A 20,091-nucleotide genomic window follows, 5' to 3' on the forward strand; every position below is an offset into this window, starting at 1 on the left:
TAAGAGGTATTTATGCTGTATTCATTTGCTGTGTAATTGTGGAGTTTACAAAGTTCTGACAAACTTTTGCATAATGAAAAAAGAAATAAAATGTGAAATATTAACTTCTATAGGTTTGAAGACATTGAAAATATTGTTGTGTTATTGGTTGCATCTCATTTTTCTGAGATTGCAGATGTATTTAGATTTGCATTAATATTTGACTGTGAGTTATTATCGAATCGCGAAGAGAGGTAAGAAGCCATCTTTCGGCTTGTCTGATATTCCATCATTTATTGGAGCACTGTCTCCTGCAAAAAGGCCATGCGAGCTACAGCCACCAAAATTCCCAGCTATGGAATTTTCCCATTTCTGGTGAAGCTACTCCTCTCTGCAGTTGACTGGCAAGAACAAGACACGACGTGCCCTCAGCCCTGGGGCAGCACAGCTAGTCCTCAGCCACACACATGCCAATTCACCTGCCTTCAATACCAGCCCTAGATGTATGAATAACTTGCTTACTTACTCATAATGTAACAAGACCAAATTCACTGAAGTGTCAAAGAAACTGGTATAGGCATGTGTCTTAAAATACGGATATATATATTAACAGGCAGAATATGGTGAAGCAGTCAACAATGCCTATATAAAACAACAAGTGTATGGCGCACTTGTTAGATCAGTTACTGCTGCTACAATGCCAGGCTATCAAGATTTAAGTGAGTTTGAATGTGGTGTTATATTCGACGCATGTGCGATGGGTCACAGAATCTGCAAGATAGCAATGAAGTTGGGATTTTCCTATATGACCATTTCATGAGTGTACCTTGAATATCAGGAATACGGTAAAACATCAAATCTCCAACATCGCTGTAGTGGAAAAAGATCCTGCAAGAATGGGGCCAACAATGACTGAAAAGAATTGTTCAACATGACAGAACTCCAACCTTTCCAGAAATTGCTGCAGTTTTCAATGCTGAATCATCAACAGGTGTCAGCATGTGAACCATTCAATGAAACATCATTGATATGGACTTTCGGAGCCAAAGGTCTAAAGGTGCACCCTTGATGACTGCATGACCCAAAGCTTTACACCTCGACTTCACCCATAAACACTGACATTGGACTGTTGATGACTGGAAACATGTTGCCTGGTCAGACGAGTCTTGTTTCAAATTGTATAATGCAGATGGACACGTACGGTTATGCAGACAACCTCATGAATCCATGGACCCTGCGTGTCAGCAGGGGACTGTTCAAGCTGGTGGAGGCTCTGCAGCGGTGTGGGCCGTATGCAGTTGGAGTGGTAGGGGACCCCTGATACGTCTATATATGACTCTGACAGGTGACACATCTGTAAGCATACTGTGTGATCACCTGCATCCATTAATGACCATTGTGCATTAGGCAGACTTGGGCAATTCCAGCAGGATAATATGACACCCCACTTGTCCAGAATTGCAATACAGTGGCTTCAAGAACACACTTTTCTGAGTTTAAACATTTCCACTGGCCACCAAACTCCCCAATTATTGAGCATATCTGAGATGCCTTGCAACATGATGTTCAGAAGAGATCTCCACCCCCTCGTATTCTTACGGGTTTATGGACAGCCCTGCAGAATTCATGGTGTCAACTGCCTCCAGCACTACTTCAGACATTAGTCGAAGCCACACCACATCGTATTGCAGAACTTGTGCTTGCTTGTAGGGGCCCTACACAATATTAGACAGGTGTACCAGTTTCTTTGGCTCTTTAGTATCATAAATTTCATTTGTTTTCTGATATAAATAGTTTACTGCATAGTTGCACAGTATTAGCAAAGTTAGGCTCCCCCTAGCATTTAATATGCTAAAGATGGCTTTTCATAATTAATGTTTGATCAATTAAATGTCTTAGCTTTGTGACTAAATGTTGGTGGGTACCTGGTGTTCAGAATCTCCCAGTAGGATTCACTCTCCAGGCTTACTCGTGTTCCTCACATTACTGGCATAATTCAGTACTATATGGCATTGATAGTATCACTGTCTGTATTCCAAGTCTGGGGACATCTTCTTACTCATTGCTATAACAATCTACATTGCTGCCCAAGAAAGCCAGTAATGCTTATTAACCCAACATGTTAAAAATAGCACATAAAATTTTGTTTTTTCTGAAACCAATTCCAGTTTGGAAAATAAGGAAGGTCATAGTTTTATAGCATGTAAGAGTAGCCTTTACATTTTGCCTTTTTCTCTATTCAGAAAACTTGCAAATTTCCTAATTGTTACAAATATCCCTAAACAAACATTTTTTATTAACCCTTTCATTGCTAGAGACTTGCTCTCTATATTCTGTGCTGAGAGCAACTTTGTCGTCGCTGTACTACTTGCCTAATGCTGCTACCTCTGCTGAGAGATGGCATTCCAGCCGTTATGAAATGCCTATCATCCGATTTTAAGAAAGCTGTTATGTGGGGAGATTATATATATTATATATGCTCACCTTACAGTCTGATGTCTTCACTCAATAAAGAACTGAATTTCTTTTCATTATTCATCATCGTTACTGTGCTGCATCAAATTAAATAAAACATTGCACAAAATTTTAAAAGCGTTTGCAGAGGTAAAAATGCATTTCATAAATTATGCCTATGGTTGATTTAGAGCTCATACACTGCTGCATACAAAACGTAGCCAAGATACTAAAATTTTATTTAAAATTGGGAGCATAATGATATCTCATTTTGTTCTCTAGCTATTGGTTTTTGTAGCCAGTGGACGTATATGTGCAACTCTCCCATTTCCGTCGCATCACACCGGGAATCGTGGTCACAACGATTGTCAGTTTTATTAATGGTTCCAGATATTGAAACTAGACTTTTTGCAAATGATAGCATGCAAAGAGGCACATATGCTGTATGAAAAATAGTTGAAACTTTAGTCACCAAGATATGGAATTAACTTGCTCACAGCAGTGAGAGGGTTGGCAAAACAAGGGACTTAAACATGTCAACAACGTTTAAGGAAATCCCAGGGGTCACATTTAAACACATTGTCAGCACCTTGGGAGTGGCACAGCATGACATGTTAACTCGTCCACAATAATAAATGGTTAACTGATTTCTTTGGAGTCTTATTACAAATAAACCTAATTTTATTTAGACATTTACAGAAATACTGCCAATGCACACTAACTTTCTTTTCCTTCAAATTATAATAAGATACATATCCTCTTTGCCATGCTCTCGCGATAGTAACATTCACTACCATTTTTAGTTTAATAAACAACAAATACAGTGAGGTTAACATACAATATGAAATAATTCAAATTAATAACCTTTTACTGCATTGCGCAGCTCAAAACCAGATAGTTATTTACAATAAACTTATTTTCAATTACTTAGAAAGTAATCATTCTGCAGATCTCATATTTCCACAACTATCTACAGCTGGTTGTATTCCGTATCACCACTTTTTAAAATCCTACCATTAAACAAACATAAAATACGATTTATGATACCTTTAACTATGGCCTTTGCCATTTATAGCACATATATATGCTATACATGTGATATTTACTTTCTTTCCACTTAATTATGGCTCATTGCAACCCACCATAAGCACATGGGACTCTACGGTCATCACATTGGAACATACAACACTGACAATTTTTCTTTTAAATCACTTTTCATTCAATTTTTGAATGTAGTAATCCTCAGTACTGTGGTTCCAGCAAGACCAGTGTTGGCATCAGGTGGCCCTTAACCAAATGTTTTTCTTTCCGTTACTCGGGCTTTGACCTTTAGCTTCAGTCATCCGATCATCATGTCTTCAATTTTTCCCACGACTCTAGGTATCATGGGTTATATTAGACTTACGTGCAACAAAAGAAACCTCTTTTAGAAAAAGCATACAAATTATTATTATATTTTTCCCAATGCCTGCAACTTATTATTAACTTTTCTTGCCCTAGTGGCATATAAACACTACTAAAGTTCTCAAATATTTGGTTATGTAATTACGATTCTTTAGGTATGAAATAATATTCTTTAGTTAAGCCATCTCATAAAGAGATCTACCCATACCATCATAAACATAGTATTCATATCCTGTGTTTACAAACATCTCCTATTTTGATGCTAACATTCACTATCATTTTAATTTAGTAAACAACAAATATAGTGAGGTCACCTTGACATCCCTGTCTGAGTCAGCACCGACAGCTGGCTGTCACATTCCAAAGAAGATCATTAGCAATGAGACTCACCTCTACCTAACGCTCTTTAAACGTCTAGCCAGTCCAAACTCCACCCCGTTCATTCATCATAATGTGCCCAAGTACTGGTAGCCTCTTGTACACTGATAAACATTAAGCAAGATAAAATTAGTTAAAATAATTAGCTTTAATATTTGCTGTGTTCTGATAAGCATATTTCAATACTTTATATTATACATTCTATTCTACTTCATATTCTGTCTGCCAACAACTTCTTATTTGTCCACAAAAGAGGTGCTTTTTTCAACACATGGTGTTATTTCACTACAGCTGAGCAGCATTCCCAAAATACCACGATATTTTTTTTATATCTGCAATGTTATATACTCTTTTTACCAAATGGGACCTAGGATGTGATGCCTCCACTGCATTCATATGGGCTATTCTACTCATGATATATTGTCCTTGAAAAGTTCTGTAAAAATTCTCTGTCTTTTCATTAGTACTGGAAGATTTTTTGCCAACTTTCATTAAACTTGTCTTGCTTGAAAATACATTCTGCTATTTCAAAAGCAAATTTCTTAACTCTTCCTTTACAGTTTTGTTAACTAATGACACATCAATCTGGTACCAATATGTCAATAACTCTCAGCACTGTTTCTTGATTCCTCATTTCTAATGTTTCTGATAAATGTTGTTTCTTTTCTGTTTTTCTGCTATCTCTAATGGCATCTAAACCTCTAACTTCTGTATTGGTAAAACTGGTTCGTTCCTTCTATCTCTCTCTCTCTCTCTCTCTCTCTCTCTCTCTCTCTCTCTCTCCCTCCCTCCCCCCCCCCCCCCTCTCTCTCTTTCCCCTCCCTCAGTTTATTAAATGCTCATACAGACCTCCTGAAATGGCGCATTGCTACTAGTGTTAATGATTGCTACTGCTTCAATATCATCAAATTTAATACTCAAGATAAACTGATAATTCCTTTTATTCTCTGCCCTTATTCATTTCCCTCTATTAATGGTTTTTTGTCATGATTATCATATTGACTATTATGTATTTTTGGAACTCCAATCAAGATCCTTTCTGTCACAATCATTATTCTGTCTATTATCAAGGAAATGTAAATTCTCATTAATGTTTTCTTTTTCCACAACCACTCTCTTACCTGCAGTCACGGAAATGTGAACCACTTCATTTCCCAACCATATCTTTTCTGGGAAAACAATTGCCATATTTTTCAATCTGATTTGTGAGAATGTTGTTTACATTGTTACTGGTTTTGTTCTCATCAGCATTTAATTTCGAACTGATGCCCTCCCAACCATTACCCTTCATTGCTTTTTCTGACAAAGTGAACACGTGACACAGTCATTAAACACATTCCTATTTTTCTTTCTATGTTTCCAATACTGTGGTGTACTTTTCTTTCAATAACAAACCAATACAACCACAGTTCTTTATAGAATCGAACTCCCACATGTAAAAAAACTTCAACCGTAAACCCATTCAACAGTCAAGATTGTATAAAATATTTCTATATTTAAGACAACTGGTTTCAACAGACTTTGCTGTCATCTTCTTGTATAACATGCTCATTTTACACTGAACCTCAGGCACAAGATGTCAAGTGAATAAAAATCAACATCTTGTGCATGAGGTTCAGCATAAAAATAGTTTAAGAACAACAAAAATAGTTTAAGAAATGGAGATAACAGTAAAGTTTGTTGAAACTAGTTGTCTTAAATTAAGAAATATTTTATGCAATCTTGGCTGTTGAATGGTTTTTTACAATTAAAACAAATCACCCTTCAGTACCCTCAAAATGAGAAAATTCAACCAAAACAGTATCAAATTTTTGATTACTTTACAAATGACTTAATGTCTTTCATATTTATGTTAAGCATGTAAGCAAGAAAAAGTTTAGACTAGCTTTGAAATTATGCTTCAAGTTTGTTGGAAGTTGCAAAGTGCTCTCATTATGGAAGTGCTGCAAATAAAGCCAGTAGTAAAGGAGTAAGAAAACATCATGCCTGATGCTGAAACCTGACTGCAAAGCTGTTAGGTATGAAGCCTGCTACAGTTACCAGATTCTCAGATAGCCACTTAGTAATACAGAAGAGAGCAACAACTTTCAAGCAGTGGTCTCCATTGATAACATTTCCACTATTATTATTTAGTGTAGCTCTACTTTTCAATTTTGAATTTAACTTTTTCTTTACGTTTTCAGCAGACAGTTCAGTGTCTATGTTATTAAAATCACTGATCTAATGCTGAATACCATTTATTTTCTCAAACACCTCCTTTACGTTAGACACAACAAATCTCTTTAAAAGAACTTACATTAACAGATAGTGTGGGCTGAAGCTGTTCATCTGGGACTACCTTATCACAGACTGTCCTTTTAAATCCTTCAGTCTCCCTACTAGCAGTGTTTTGGAAAGTATTACTAGATTTCTCCTTCTCATCGGCATTTTCACTAGGTTCAACCTGAAGGGTTTCACTCATACTCACTCTGCCTGCCAACCTACTTCTCATCAAATTTTGTTATTCTATAAAATCTGCCATATTTTCATTTAATCCTTTAATTCTTGCTAGTTTCTTCACCAACTACTGTATATTTTCAGTGAGAGCTGCCTTGATATTGTCATTATTTTCCTTGCAATCTTTCATTATTTCATTAAGCTCTTTTTAGTATTCCACGAGATTCTCCTACTTTATCCATACGAGCCCTCTCAGTACCCCTGTTAGAGGCATCTATTCAACAGTCAGTGTCCTTAAAAGATTCTTATATTTTTTCCATTATTTTTACTTACAAAACCTTGATATCATATCCCACATTTCTTCTGTCACTTTCTGCTCCACCATTTTCCCTAAATTACTCATCTTGCCTAGTCTTATTTATTCTGACTTCTCTCAATGATAATTTACCCCATAGTATTTGACTGCAAATACATAGAGCATTTTTACAACTAATGTGAACCTTGTCTTACTTTCTGTAAGCTCTCACACTCTCTGGATGCTGTAGCCATTGGAAGGAAGTGTCTGCATTCCATCCATGCCCTGACCTGCAGACCTCCGAGTGTGCACCCCCCAACATTCCCCACACTACTCATGCTGTAACTCTGACTGCGTCCTAAGAGCTCCCTATCCACAGCGATTCTTCCTCCATATACGTGACTGGCCTCCCATGTATGCTGTTGCTCCCTTCCTTCTTTATCCTTGTTTTGTCATTTTGATGATAGTTCACGATATTTTACTCATGAGATCTTTGTAATCCTGAGACTCAAATTCAATTTTTCTGTGATGCATACTCTTATAACTCTGCTTCAATGTCCACGAACCATGTATTAGAGTCACCTGTAATTCACATTTTACTTCCGGCACAATCTTTTTTTTCTAATAATTTGTGGCATTGTTTGTATTCTCTATCTAAAACCAATATTATTCCACAATTGTATCTCTTCTGACACACTGGATGCCAAACTGTATCCATTAACCCGTATTAAGGATTGTTCAACAAATCTGCAATTTCGATGGTGCTTTTGTTGACTGCACATGGTGCATCGTGTGCCACTTGTATCTCTGCAGAAGAAACATGTAAACTGACCACCACAAGCTGCTACTATTTAGGCTCATATTATGCTGCCAGGCCACTACATAAGCCATTGTAGGATGCAAAATTCACATCACCACTGCCTGCACTTGTGATTGGTCCACAATACTCAGAGCTCTGTCTCAGATTATCATCAGACTACTCTAAAGTCACTGTAAGTGTACATATGGAACAGAGAGAGAGACTGTAGACATTCATGTGTTCTTTATCCGAATATATTGTAAATACATTTATGCTTTAATTATTCTATAGTGTTTGATGTGTTCTAGAGTGTTCAGCCATGTCATCACAAAAAATGGTTCAAATGGCTCTGAGAACTATGGGACTGAACATCCGTGGTCAACAGTCCCCTAGAACTTAGAACTACTTAAACCTAACTAACCTAAGGACATCACACACATCCATGCCCGAGGCAGGATTCGAACCTGCGACTGTAGCGGTCATGCGGTTCCAGAATGAAGCGCCTAGAACCGCACGGCCACAAAGGCCGGCCACGTCATCACACTGAGGAATGCAAGAGACACTTCCGGTTCTAAGTTTGTTATTAGTGACTACCTGGATCCATGGAAGAAGATTCAATATCTTGCACACTGAACTAATTAATATTTCTTTCAGTGTCAGAAGAACTAATAAAATTTTTCTTTTCTGATAAAGCCAGGAACATAACGTGTCTAGATTTCATCATTTTTGCATTATCATTAAAGTGTTCCTACATTTGTTATTTCTATTCTTGAAGTGATTTAAATTTTGTATGAAATGGCAACTTCTGGCAAGCAACCACTCATTACAATTATTCAGTTTCTGAGCCAACAAATCTAAATTTTGCTAAAAAGAATAAGGAAATGGGAGGAAACTTAGCAACTGACAATGACTGAAGTTCAGAATCCTGATAGGCAGGCGCCACCTCATCCCTTCCATTCCTCTGATGAAAAACAAGAAAAATTGATGAAATATCAGATACACTTTGACAGCACTTCACAGCCTACAAAAGCACAGGTGACTCACAATGTTCCTTCTTTTTGAATGGGGAGGCATGCACACCTTTCATTTGTATTGTAAAAGGTTTCCTCCATTAGAGCCCCAAAACCTACGCTACAAGGAAGTCGTGAAGGTAGGCAAATTTTGTGAAGCACCAATTCATGTAGCTGGAACTGCAAATTTAAATGCACTTGTGGAGCTTCTTTTCATGAAGACAACAGAATATGGGCTGAGATTCTAAAGCATCACAATCCTTGTCTTAATGACATACTTAAAGTAATCAAAGCTCAGGAAGTACAAAACTTTGCGGAAATTGACTTCAATGTGCCTGTTGTTGCAACACTCACTGCACCTAGTTCTAAGTAGGCTCCACTTCACACAGTTCGTGCTGAAACAGCTGCAAGCCACAGCATAAGCAGGATATAAGATGCCAAGTCACTAATACTGCAAATTCATGTGTTCTGAGGCTTCATGTCAAGTCCTATGACATGCACAATAGCAAACAGCACTTCTTCCACTAAGCGGAATGCCGACGCTGTAATGAGTTGGGACATACACACAAAGTATGCCTGCAAAAGAAGTCCAAAGCAAACATTGTACCACTTCAATCTAGATTTGAGCAAATGGAGATTAATATCATCCCACACTATAAAACTTTACCTGCTCTCCCTGGCAATACTCGCAGGAACTGTAAACACATATGCATGAATTGCAAAGCAGCACCCACAGTGCAAAACTTGGGTAATTCAAATCAGCTCTCATCACTTGCAAAAACAGCAAACAGCGCTCTCTCTCACAAAACAGAAAAAAGCAATCTTCCGAATGTCAGAATTGCTAGTCATATTCAGAGAACTATCTTTACATGTTTGCAACCAACCCATATCATACAACTTCAGTCATATTGATTAACCGAAGTACTTACGAGCAAGTGGGACACCCTCAGCTCCGAAAATCGTGCCTGTGCCAGTGTTCTCACGCCATTTGTGATCACATTGGCTCTGAACTCAACAGATTACAACAAATAGGTGTCTCAAAACCTATTTCTGCTATTAGTTGGGCATGTCCTCTGATTATCACAAGAAAATAAAAGGAGAAAATTACACTTGGTGTCTACTTTAAAGCTCAAACGGTTACTGATTCTTTCCTGCTTCCACATATTGAGGAGCTTACAGATAATCTAGAAGGAAGTATATTCTTTTCCAAATTTGGTGTACTCAAAGCCTACCTCCAATTTCCCCTGGATAAGGAAACACAAACATTTATTGGTCAAAACAAATGTTTGTTTGTATCAATACTGTTTCACTCCCTGTGTTAGTTAAATGCTTTCTTGTACAAGTGACACTGAAGGTTCCGTCATGTTAAAATTATTTGGATGACCTCATTGTGTCTGGATAAACACCAAAAACCCTCCTCAAAAATCTGGAAAGTCTTTTCCAAGTTTTAATCGATGCAGGCCTTAAGTGTAATTTTAAAAGTGTTCATTTTTCAATGATGAAACTGAATATTTGGGACACCTCACAAATTTGGCAACATTTAGTGCGCCATAGCATTCACATGTAAGATGTTGAACAAGTCCCAAGTCAATTACAGTCAGTTGGAAAAGGAAGTCTTAGTCATCATTTATGATTTCATAAAATTTTATCAATATCTGTTTTGCAGAAAAAAAATTTCTGGTGGATCATAAGCCACTGACTGTTCTTTTGCCCAATGAAAGACATGCCCAACAGTACGGCAGAGAAGCTACAACACTGGTCACTACTTCTTTCCAGTTATCAGTATGAAATTATTTATTGCCCTATGGCACACCATGCAAACACAGACTTTCCTATGGGGAAATGATTCAGAAATCAATGCATCAGAAGCTCATCATCTTCAAATTCATCACTCTGATTCACAAGGTCTGCAAGACTTACCCTCCCGATTGCCAACCGAATGCACAAGCTACTGAACAAGAGAAATCATTATTATTGCTTAAGTATAACATTTGGATTGGTCGGCCTCATAATTCGACATCCATTTCAGTTGCAGTAGTATGCAAATACTATGGGCAACACAACAGCCTCTCTCTTTGGAATGGTGTAGTTTTATTGCATACGTCTAATGAACAAATGTTGGTCATGATTCCCACATCATCGCAGCAATATGTTTTGAAAATATTAGAGAGAGGACATTGGGGAATTGTTAGAACTAAGCAGTTACCATTCCACCAGTGTATGTGGCTCAGCCATGACAAGCATATTGAACAGATGACTGCCCAATGTTATGCATGGACAGGTGACCAGACAACGAGTGCAAGGAATTTTTCAGTTGGCCTCGAGCTGCAGTAACTGGCAATGTTTCGACACTGATTTTGCTAGTCCTAGACTAACGTTCCAGAGAATGCTACAAAGTTTTATTCACTGAATTTTCACCAATTTTGCCACCAAAATGGTATTCATCATGTACGACAGCACCATGCTCTCCTTGACCTTTCACATTTTCAAGGTTCAGATGTCCAAACTTCATGCTTGGGCTCATGAGAAAATGCTTTGCTGTTGGACGAATGAGTGTTTCACTCTGCAATGGACTGTGTGTTGATCTGAAACTTCCAGGCAGATTAAAACTGTGTGCTAGACTGGGACTCAAACCGGGGCCTTTGCCTTTCACAGCAAGAGCTCTACCAACTAAGCTACCCAAGCATGACTAACAACCTGCCCCCACAGCTTTACTTCTACTACTACTTCGTCTCAACTGTCCGTGAAAGGCAAAAATTCCAGGTTGGAGTCCCAGTCCAGCAAGCAGTTTTAATCTGTCAGAAAGTTTCATATCGGCATACATTTTGCAGCAGAGTGAAAAATTCATTCTGGAAACATCCATCAGGCTGTGGCCAAGCCACATATCCACAATATCCCTTCTTCCAAAAGGGATGCTGCAAATTTCACATGGAAACTTCTGTGCAGTTTGGAAAGTACGACATGAAATGCTAATGGAAGTAAAGCTGAAGATGAGTCATGACTCTCAGTGGTAGAGCACATGCCCATGAAAGGCAAAGGTCCTTGGTTCAAATCCTAGTCCAGCATACAGTTTCAATCTGCCAGGAAGTTTCGTATTCTTTGTTGTTGTTTCTCAACATCTATCACGCTTCACCTTTTGCAACACTTCACCAGAAGAATTATCACATAGTCATCATCACTCCAATTTGCTGCATCTATTTCATCCTCGACAGTGTTCTTCCAACAATTGTGTGTTTAACAAGCCTCACAACTGGGAATCCAGTATCATCACTCAGACAACTGACCAAGCTCATTATAGCATTCACAGCAAATAGGAACCCATCAATGGCACCAAAATCAATCATATTTTTGTGAGTATTGTCAGCCTGCCATACATTTTCACATTTCAGACATACTGTCTGCCTCACAGGCTGTTGCCCCATAGTGGTCCTTGCCAATACCTGACATTCCTTGCCAGTACCTGACATTCAGGTGCATGGGTCATCAAACAACTCTGCCATGGAGGTCAACCTCTGCCTGCCTACACAGCTGCTGTCACCTCCACAGCCACAACATTCGTCATTGTACACAGCTATGTTCGTGAACATCAAGCCTCCATCAGCTGCATAGCCTTCATCACTTGCAGCAGTACCAATGCTGCCTCCTCCATCTGTGCTGTTGGATGGGTATCCTACCTCCAGTCTTTTGATAAATGTTCCCAGTAATTCATAAGACCAATGCCAGTCCACAGATTGGTTACACCACAAGCAACTCCATCAGCAACACCATGGCACATTGGCACCCACAATATGTGAAGACGATGCACAATCTTATTTGGAGAAGGGGGAGGAATGCAATATCGACGTTACCTTCCATCAACCACTCACAGTGTGTCGTATGGCGCTCATATCTCCGTAAAAGAAACATTTACACCAGCTGTTGCAAGTGACTGCTATAGAGGGTTCGCCATATGTCACCAGAGGTCAACAAATTTGCGTCACCTCATGCCTGCATCTGTGATTATTCCACAACCCTTTGTAAGTCGCCATACTCAGACCGGCATTTTAGATTATCTTCAAATTATCATCAGACTACTCTTAGATCACACAGCATAGAGACGATAGTGCAGTGAGATTTTATGAACCTAGCATGACGCCAGTGAGACTTAATAAACCTTGTCTGATGTTATTGCTGCTCGTGAATATTGATAACTAATACTTGTGTGTGTGTGTGTGTGTGTGTGTGTGTGTGTGTGTGTGAGAGAGAGAGAGAGAGAGAGAGAGAGAGAGAGAGAGAGAGAGAGAGAGAGAGAGAGAGAGAGAGAGAGAGAGAGAGGTGGGGGGGGGTGGGGGGGGGGCTGCAAGATATGTATGCTTTACACAGATTCTATTGTAAATGAGTACAATTATGTTTTCATGATTCTACAAGCTCGTCACACTAATGGACATAAAAATATCCCCAGCACAGAGTTACCATATTGCAAGATTCCAATCATAATATTTCTGCAAGATTCCCATAGTAATATTTCTGCAAGATCCACATGGTACTAATCCCCCAAGAAAGTTTCTCAGTCTACCCCCCCGTCTGTGGAAAGTGATATAGGCAACACACAGTACAACTTGTCATTCCATCTCACTCGAGGCTGTAAAATTAAGTTAACCCTTCCCCAGATCAACTTAGTGGCTCAACACTTCTCCCTACCTGTTATGTGCTGTTATCTCACTGATGTAGGCCCTTGAAGCAGATCTTGTAACACTTCCGGATTCTTTTGGAGATGCAAATGGTTCACATAAGTGGCTATAGGTGGAAATTCAGGAAGCTAATCCTACTTTAAATAAGTTTTGGAATGCCATTACTATCCATTTATTGCTACTAGTAGCCAATGGCCTTGCTACAGTGGTAACACCAGTTTCCATCAGGTCACTGAAATTAAGCACTGTTGGACTTGGCTAGGACTTGGATGGGTGACTGTCCAGTCTGCTCTGTGGTGCTGGCATTCAGCCCTCATGAGGCCAATTGAGGAGCTACTTGATTGCAAACTAGAGGCTCCGGTATGAAAACTAGCAATGGCCAGGAGAGCAGTGTGCTGACCACATGCCCCTCCATATCCATATCCAGTGATGCCTGTGGGCTGAGGATGACAGTACCATTGGGCCTTCAAGGCCTGCTAAGATGGAGTTTAATTTAGTTTGCCACTAGTAATATTGTAAGGTACATAATTAAAAAAACTATCACTTTTGTTAATGATGTATGAGGTAATTGAGCCCTTTTCCAACACACTACTGCCACAAATTATAGCCTAAAACATGCAGTTTTGAGCTTTCTTTCATGTTATGTTAATTTTGAAAACAGCAAAAATTTATAGCCTACATGGTGAAATAAACTGAAAATTGAGAAATACAGTGGAAACTGCCAGATTACAACATCTCGGATGTTTGTTTTCTGACTGCAGCCAATAGCTGCATAGCACGGTGACATCACACTAATGCAGTGGCTTCTAGCATACAGAGTGATAAACAGCTAGCTTACTTCGTGGCTTGTTCCAAAGTACAGTTGATATGACTGGTGTATACCACTGCTTCCACTTAGGTTTAATTTAGACAGTTATGCATTGTGCATCCTTCACTACCGTGCATTAATTTTACTTACAGTAGTTCACTCGCAGTCTGTCAACAGAATCTGGAATGTATTGTGCCTCTACAGACTGCAGTCAATGTAAGCTATTCCATTTGCTATGCAGCACCACAATTAACAGGACATGTTCAGTGAATGGTTGTGCAATGGCTTGTTGCAGTCCTCAATGGTGTTTAATGCATTGTGATGGCACACAGAGTTTTATAAATGTTACGGATTGCTGGGGCTGAGAAACACTGAAATCACAGCAGGTTTAGCTTTATTTCATATTAACTGGTACAAAATAAATACATGTGAAGGAAAGCTTGTGTGTACAGACATGCTTTCATGAACCTTGCTGTGTTTGCAGTACAGCAAGCAATGAGTTCAAAGTGCAAACGGCACACATTGGCAATACCGCATAACACTCCATTTTGAGTACTCAACAGAATGAACAAGGAAAAGTTTACAAGCGATACACAAGAGGTCACTGCACTCACATCACCAGAGTATGCTGCACTGCTAATAGTTACAGAAGGAACGCACACACCCCAATGGTTGATTCTGATGCCTTTCGCCATACTTTATAGTTTTCGGTATAATTCACCATGTTAATCACTTTTAGCTTTTTCCAGGGTGAGCACAAAGGAAAGATCTCTCAAAACTGTGTGTGTTTATGTACAAATTGTGATCATAGCATGTCATAAAATAGCTCAATTACCAATTTTTTTTTGACAAGTTTTACTTGCTGTTACAACTCTTTGATTTTTTAAGAACTGACAAAATTCATTATCACAGATTATTGTATAAACATTGTATTGAACACCTAATTTCCTTTGTTTATACAACCTATTGGAGAGGATTACGATTTTTTATCATATATGCCAGTCACACAAGTTCTGCTCATATTTTGGGGGTTTAACATTTTCATCAATTCTGCATTTTCCTTAGTTTTGTGTTTTTTAAGTCTGGACTGAATGAAAATGTAAAATAGGGGTTTTATTGTATTTGATAAAGATACTAACCTATTTCTCTCAAGAAACTTTTTCCTTTTCTCATCATCATCACATTGTGACGAACTTTTCCTTGTCCGGCTATGTGTGGAACATGGTGCACGGGATTCTGCTGGAGGTGCTGTATGGTCAGCCTGAAAGATAGAAAATACTGTGACTCACCAAGCTTTATATTAAATATGGTATCTATTACAAGGATTGGATATATTGAATTAATTCTAACAGCAGCATAAATTGTACACTACACAACTGCCACATAAAATATGAAAATATCTAATGAAGCTATCATTTCAAGGTTCATTTACAACATGTTACACGAAATTGCAATATGTTTATATTTCACATTACGAGTTTTTTGAAAAATTATATATACAAATTTCCAGGCAAAACCAAACAACTATATTGTCTTCACATGTTTTGGTAGAAATACGCATGCGCATGCGCGCGTGCACACACACACACACACACACACACACACACACACACACACACACACACACACACACACACACACACACACACACAGGTGTTGCATAACAAAAATTAAATTGCACAGTGGATATAATAAAACATATGGTACTTCCGTAGTGATGTCACAAATTTTTTTAGAGTTGACTGAAGACAAATATCACTTTTATAAGAGGAATACTAATCCCAAAATGTAGGCTTTAAGCTTTCACCTGCATATCTAAAGTATGAACTCCTCACAGGAATGCAGGCAGATAAACACATCAATAACTATGAATGATATTTTGGCAGGTACCCACTCTGTCATTTTCATGCCTATAAAATATCTTGAAGGTGGTTACCTTTTGAAATATTAGCACTTGTGACAAGTTTAGCCAGCCAAATTTCTGCATGTTATTCATACTCCAAAAATGTTTCAATTGAGAGTCACAACGTCTAATGATTGTTACTAGCCAGAAATGATTTCTCAATTTTTCTCAAAGAACTATTGCCAATTAGTGTTGCAGTTAGCAGATTCTTCTCAATGATGTTAGACATTCTCTGAGAAAGCTTGACAAATTTCTTGTGATTGTATGATAGAAAACATGTATCAAGAAGCACACGACGGATGGAGGGAAGGAAGAAAGGCACTTGCAGACAGACATAATAAAAGTAATTATGCAAAATAAAATTTTACAAGGATATTAAAAATGTTTCTACTCCATAAATTTGTAAATATTACACTGAATTTGTGTTGAAAGCTAATAGCTTGTGCACTGAATCAGAATAGTGATGGTAAAATATGACAATGAAACACATATTACAGAAAATAAAAGGGGGAGGTGCTCAACAGATAGAACAGCTTCATAAGAATATTATACAAAACAGGAAATCTAGAGAGCTATAAAAAGAGCATGAGACTACATTTATTTCATTCTCGGTAGAAAGTAAGACAGATACTGACAATGACAAAGGAGTGAAAATTTCAATCTGTCCCTTGTTCAGATTCCTATGAATGAGTATAATCATGGCCTACAGCCGTCAGCACACGGACCATGCATCCGAACGTTGATGTTGAGCGTGTCAAGTTTCTGACGTCATAGCATGGAACAGCACGTTCGGGAGTCTTTCTGAACCTGCAGAGCAATATACGGCATGTCAGAGATTCTGAGCATGCGTCTGAACATTGACCAATGAGATGGCACAACGCCACCTATGTCACACACACGCCGTCTCCCTTCAGTACAGAGTTGTGAGGCGCCATATTGGCATTCATTTCAAACCTATATGTATATATGCCGTTTCTCAGCACCAGCAAATTGAGAATAACTGGAATACCTGCTGTTAACTATGTGATTCGCTCCAATAAAACAATGAGAAACATCATATTCGTGGAAAAATAATTATTGTAACTTGTGTATTATGACAGTAGGCTATTTGAAGTCAGTGACACACTGAAGATCCACCCAAAATGCATTGTTCTTGGTACAATTTGTTATAATTAAATTTCAGTTAGTAACATACCTGTGATTAAGGTTTTCAGAAAGCCATAACATAATGAGATTAGATGCATGGGATGTGGTGTTGGTTTAGCGTAATGAGTAGCGTCTCTGTCTTGTATGAAGTTGGTTGTTGAGGTGGTGGTTCGCATCTTCACACTTCCAAATTTTTTTTTCCTAACATTCGCGTTTTTATTAGGTTCTGATACTTTATTATTAGTTTAATATAAGTAGATAATATAATAGTTGATGTTATGTAAATATAAGTTCACCTTTTTTTGATGGATGACTTTGTTTGATTGGCTTAAACTACAGGACAGCTTGCGCTACGTTTTGCTCCTTTTTCTTTTAGGTTTCATAATTCATATGTTGCAAAGATTCTGCTACTGGGTAGGAACAATAAGACTGACCTTGGGGTTTTACTAAAATGTGGGAATGTCGAAATAATGTTTATCTTATGCGGAGAAGTATTCCAAATTTGTACCGCACTGTCTGTGTCCTTATTCATTGGACATGGTACTTTCCTTTTTGTGGACAATGGAGGAAATGTGCGTTTTAATAGAGGTAACATGGGAATTTTACACGTGCTCGTTGAGTAAATGGTGTGATTTACGAACAAGAAACATCCCCCAACTGCTGCTGGAGTGCGTTGCGTTGCGTTGGTCCCATGTACCATATGCACAAGTCGCATCATTCCTGAGCGTTCAGCAGCACGTTGAACTTGGCATGCTCAACGTTAACGTTCAACAGCACAGGCCTGTGTGCCAGCGGCTTAAGGGTTTGTTTTGTTTTAGGGCATAAAAACAATGAAGGTCATATGTGCCCATGCCAGAATCTCAGAACACTAATACTACTATGTTAAGCCCAATCAATGGAAGGACAAAGAGCTAAGAACAAGGACTTCCTCTTGGAGAAAGGTCCACAAAATACACCAAAGAGACAACAGGGGTCCTGAACTAAAAATTAAATGTCCTTTACCATATCGCTATGATGGATAAAAAGTAAAATGCGCTCGACAACCTGTGCGTTGTTTGCTAAAACGGACACTAGCTCAGACAGTGGTTAAAAAAAGGCCAAAGGTTGATGATAATAAGCACAAAGTAGTAGGGGATCACCACTTTAACAAATGGCAATGGCTAAAATGACAGTGCCCAATACGCATCCTAGCAAAAATGATCTCCTTACTGCGAGAGGGCAGAAAGGAGGTCGCCGAAGCTGCTGGTAGAGGTTTAATTCCCCAGAGTTTGATCCCACGAAGGGAAGACCAGTGGTGACGCTGCCTGCTGACAGATGGCAACACGGAAATCATCAGAAAGAATGGAAGAACTAGCAGGATGAGGTAGAAGGACTGAAGCCTTGGCAGTAGTGTCACCAGCCTCGTTTTCCAGCAGACCAACGTGACCATGGACTCACATAAACATTACAGTGGCTCACTCAAGAGTGAGCAACTGAAAGTTTCCTTGGACCCGTTGCACTCAGGGGTGGACTGTGTACAGCACACAGAAGCTCTGAAGCGCACTTAAAGAATCGGATGACACAATTGGAAAAACTGTGTCCCCGGATGTACTGTGTGGCCACACATGGCAAAGAGCTGTGCTGTAAGTACTGAACAGTGTTCCGGAAGCCGATACCAAAAATTGTCAGTGTCAACGACGAAAGCAACCCATCACTACAGTCAGTCCAAGAGCTATCAGTGTGCACAAAGGTACTATCACTAAGTTCCATGCATATGGTCAAGCATTTACAGTGATAGATCAAATATGGAGTAGTTCCCCTAGGAAGTGAATGGAGTCCAAGGTGAACATGGGCTGCCGCATGAAGCCAAGTTGATGAAGGGTTCACATCCATTGGGAAAGGAGCAGATAGTGTGAAGGGAAGCTGCTGGAGTAAAAGCAGAAAGCAAACTACAGAAGGTAACAGAGAAGAGGGATGTGCCCCATACTGGCCATCAAAAGAGTCATCGAAGAACGAGGCATAGGATGGGTGGCCAGGCATAGGAGATAAACGGTATGTGTATCTGCTGAGGAGAACATGATGTCAGTATGACAGCAGCCATTCAGCAGCTTCTGCATAGAGACTCTCAACCGCGTGAGTGTAGAAGGTGCCAATGGCCAAATGGATTCCATGATGGTGGATTATATTTAGATGGCATAAGATGAACGGATGTGCACATGCATATATGAAACAATCATAGTCTAGCTTCGAATACACAAGGGATCAGTACAAACAGAGGAGGGTGGTCCAGGAAGTGCCACTTGGTATACATAGGACATTGAAGGTGCAGGTACAGCAGGTGGCCGGCGAGCATGTAAGATACGTGGGAGAAGCAAGAAAGTTTTCTATCAAGCATGAACCCCAGGAATTTCATGGTTTCACCAAATGGAACTGCAACAGGCCCGAGATGAACAGATAGTGGAAGAAAGCTGTTGTGCCACCAGAAATATATACAAACTTTTTTGTCAATGGAAAACTGAAAGCCATTGTCAATGTTCCACGAGTAAAGACAACTGAGACATCGTGAAGATTCTGCTCAAGGAAACAACTCTGTGGGGAACTGCAATATATTGCAAAATTGTCAATGAAAATGGAGCTGGAGATGCCCAGCAGAAGACAGGACATAATGAGGTTCATGACTATAGCAAAGAGGAAGATGCCACAATGGAGCCCTGAGGCATCCAGTTTTCCTGCATAAAGGTGTCCAATAAGGGAGAACCCACACTCTGCCCTGAACACACTGTTTTTTAACAATTCCTGGAGGAAACAGGGTAGGTGACCTTGCAAGCCC

General features: G+C 39.1%; 1 protein-coding gene across 2 annotated transcripts in view; it reads right to left on the reverse strand.

Moving 5' to 3' along the window:
• The window catches only part of LOC126299419 (cyclic AMP-responsive element-binding protein 5), a 150,540-nt gene that overhangs the window by 32,942 nt on the left and 97,507 nt on the right, over window positions 1–20,091 (reverse strand). For both annotated transcript variants that reach the window (XM_049991316.1, XM_049991317.1), the window contains exon 9: window positions 15,373–15,494. In XM_049991316.1, the coding sequence (XP_049847273.1) occupies window positions 15,373–15,494 (122 nt within the window). The remainder of the gene's footprint in view (window positions 1–15,372; window positions 15,495–20,091) is intronic.

This window comes from Schistocerca gregaria, chromosome X (assembly GCF_023897955.1).
Source record: "Schistocerca gregaria isolate iqSchGreg1 chromosome X, iqSchGreg1.2, whole genome shotgun sequence".
Lineage (NCBI taxonomy): Eukaryota > Metazoa > Arthropoda > Insecta > Orthoptera > Acrididae > Schistocerca > Schistocerca gregaria.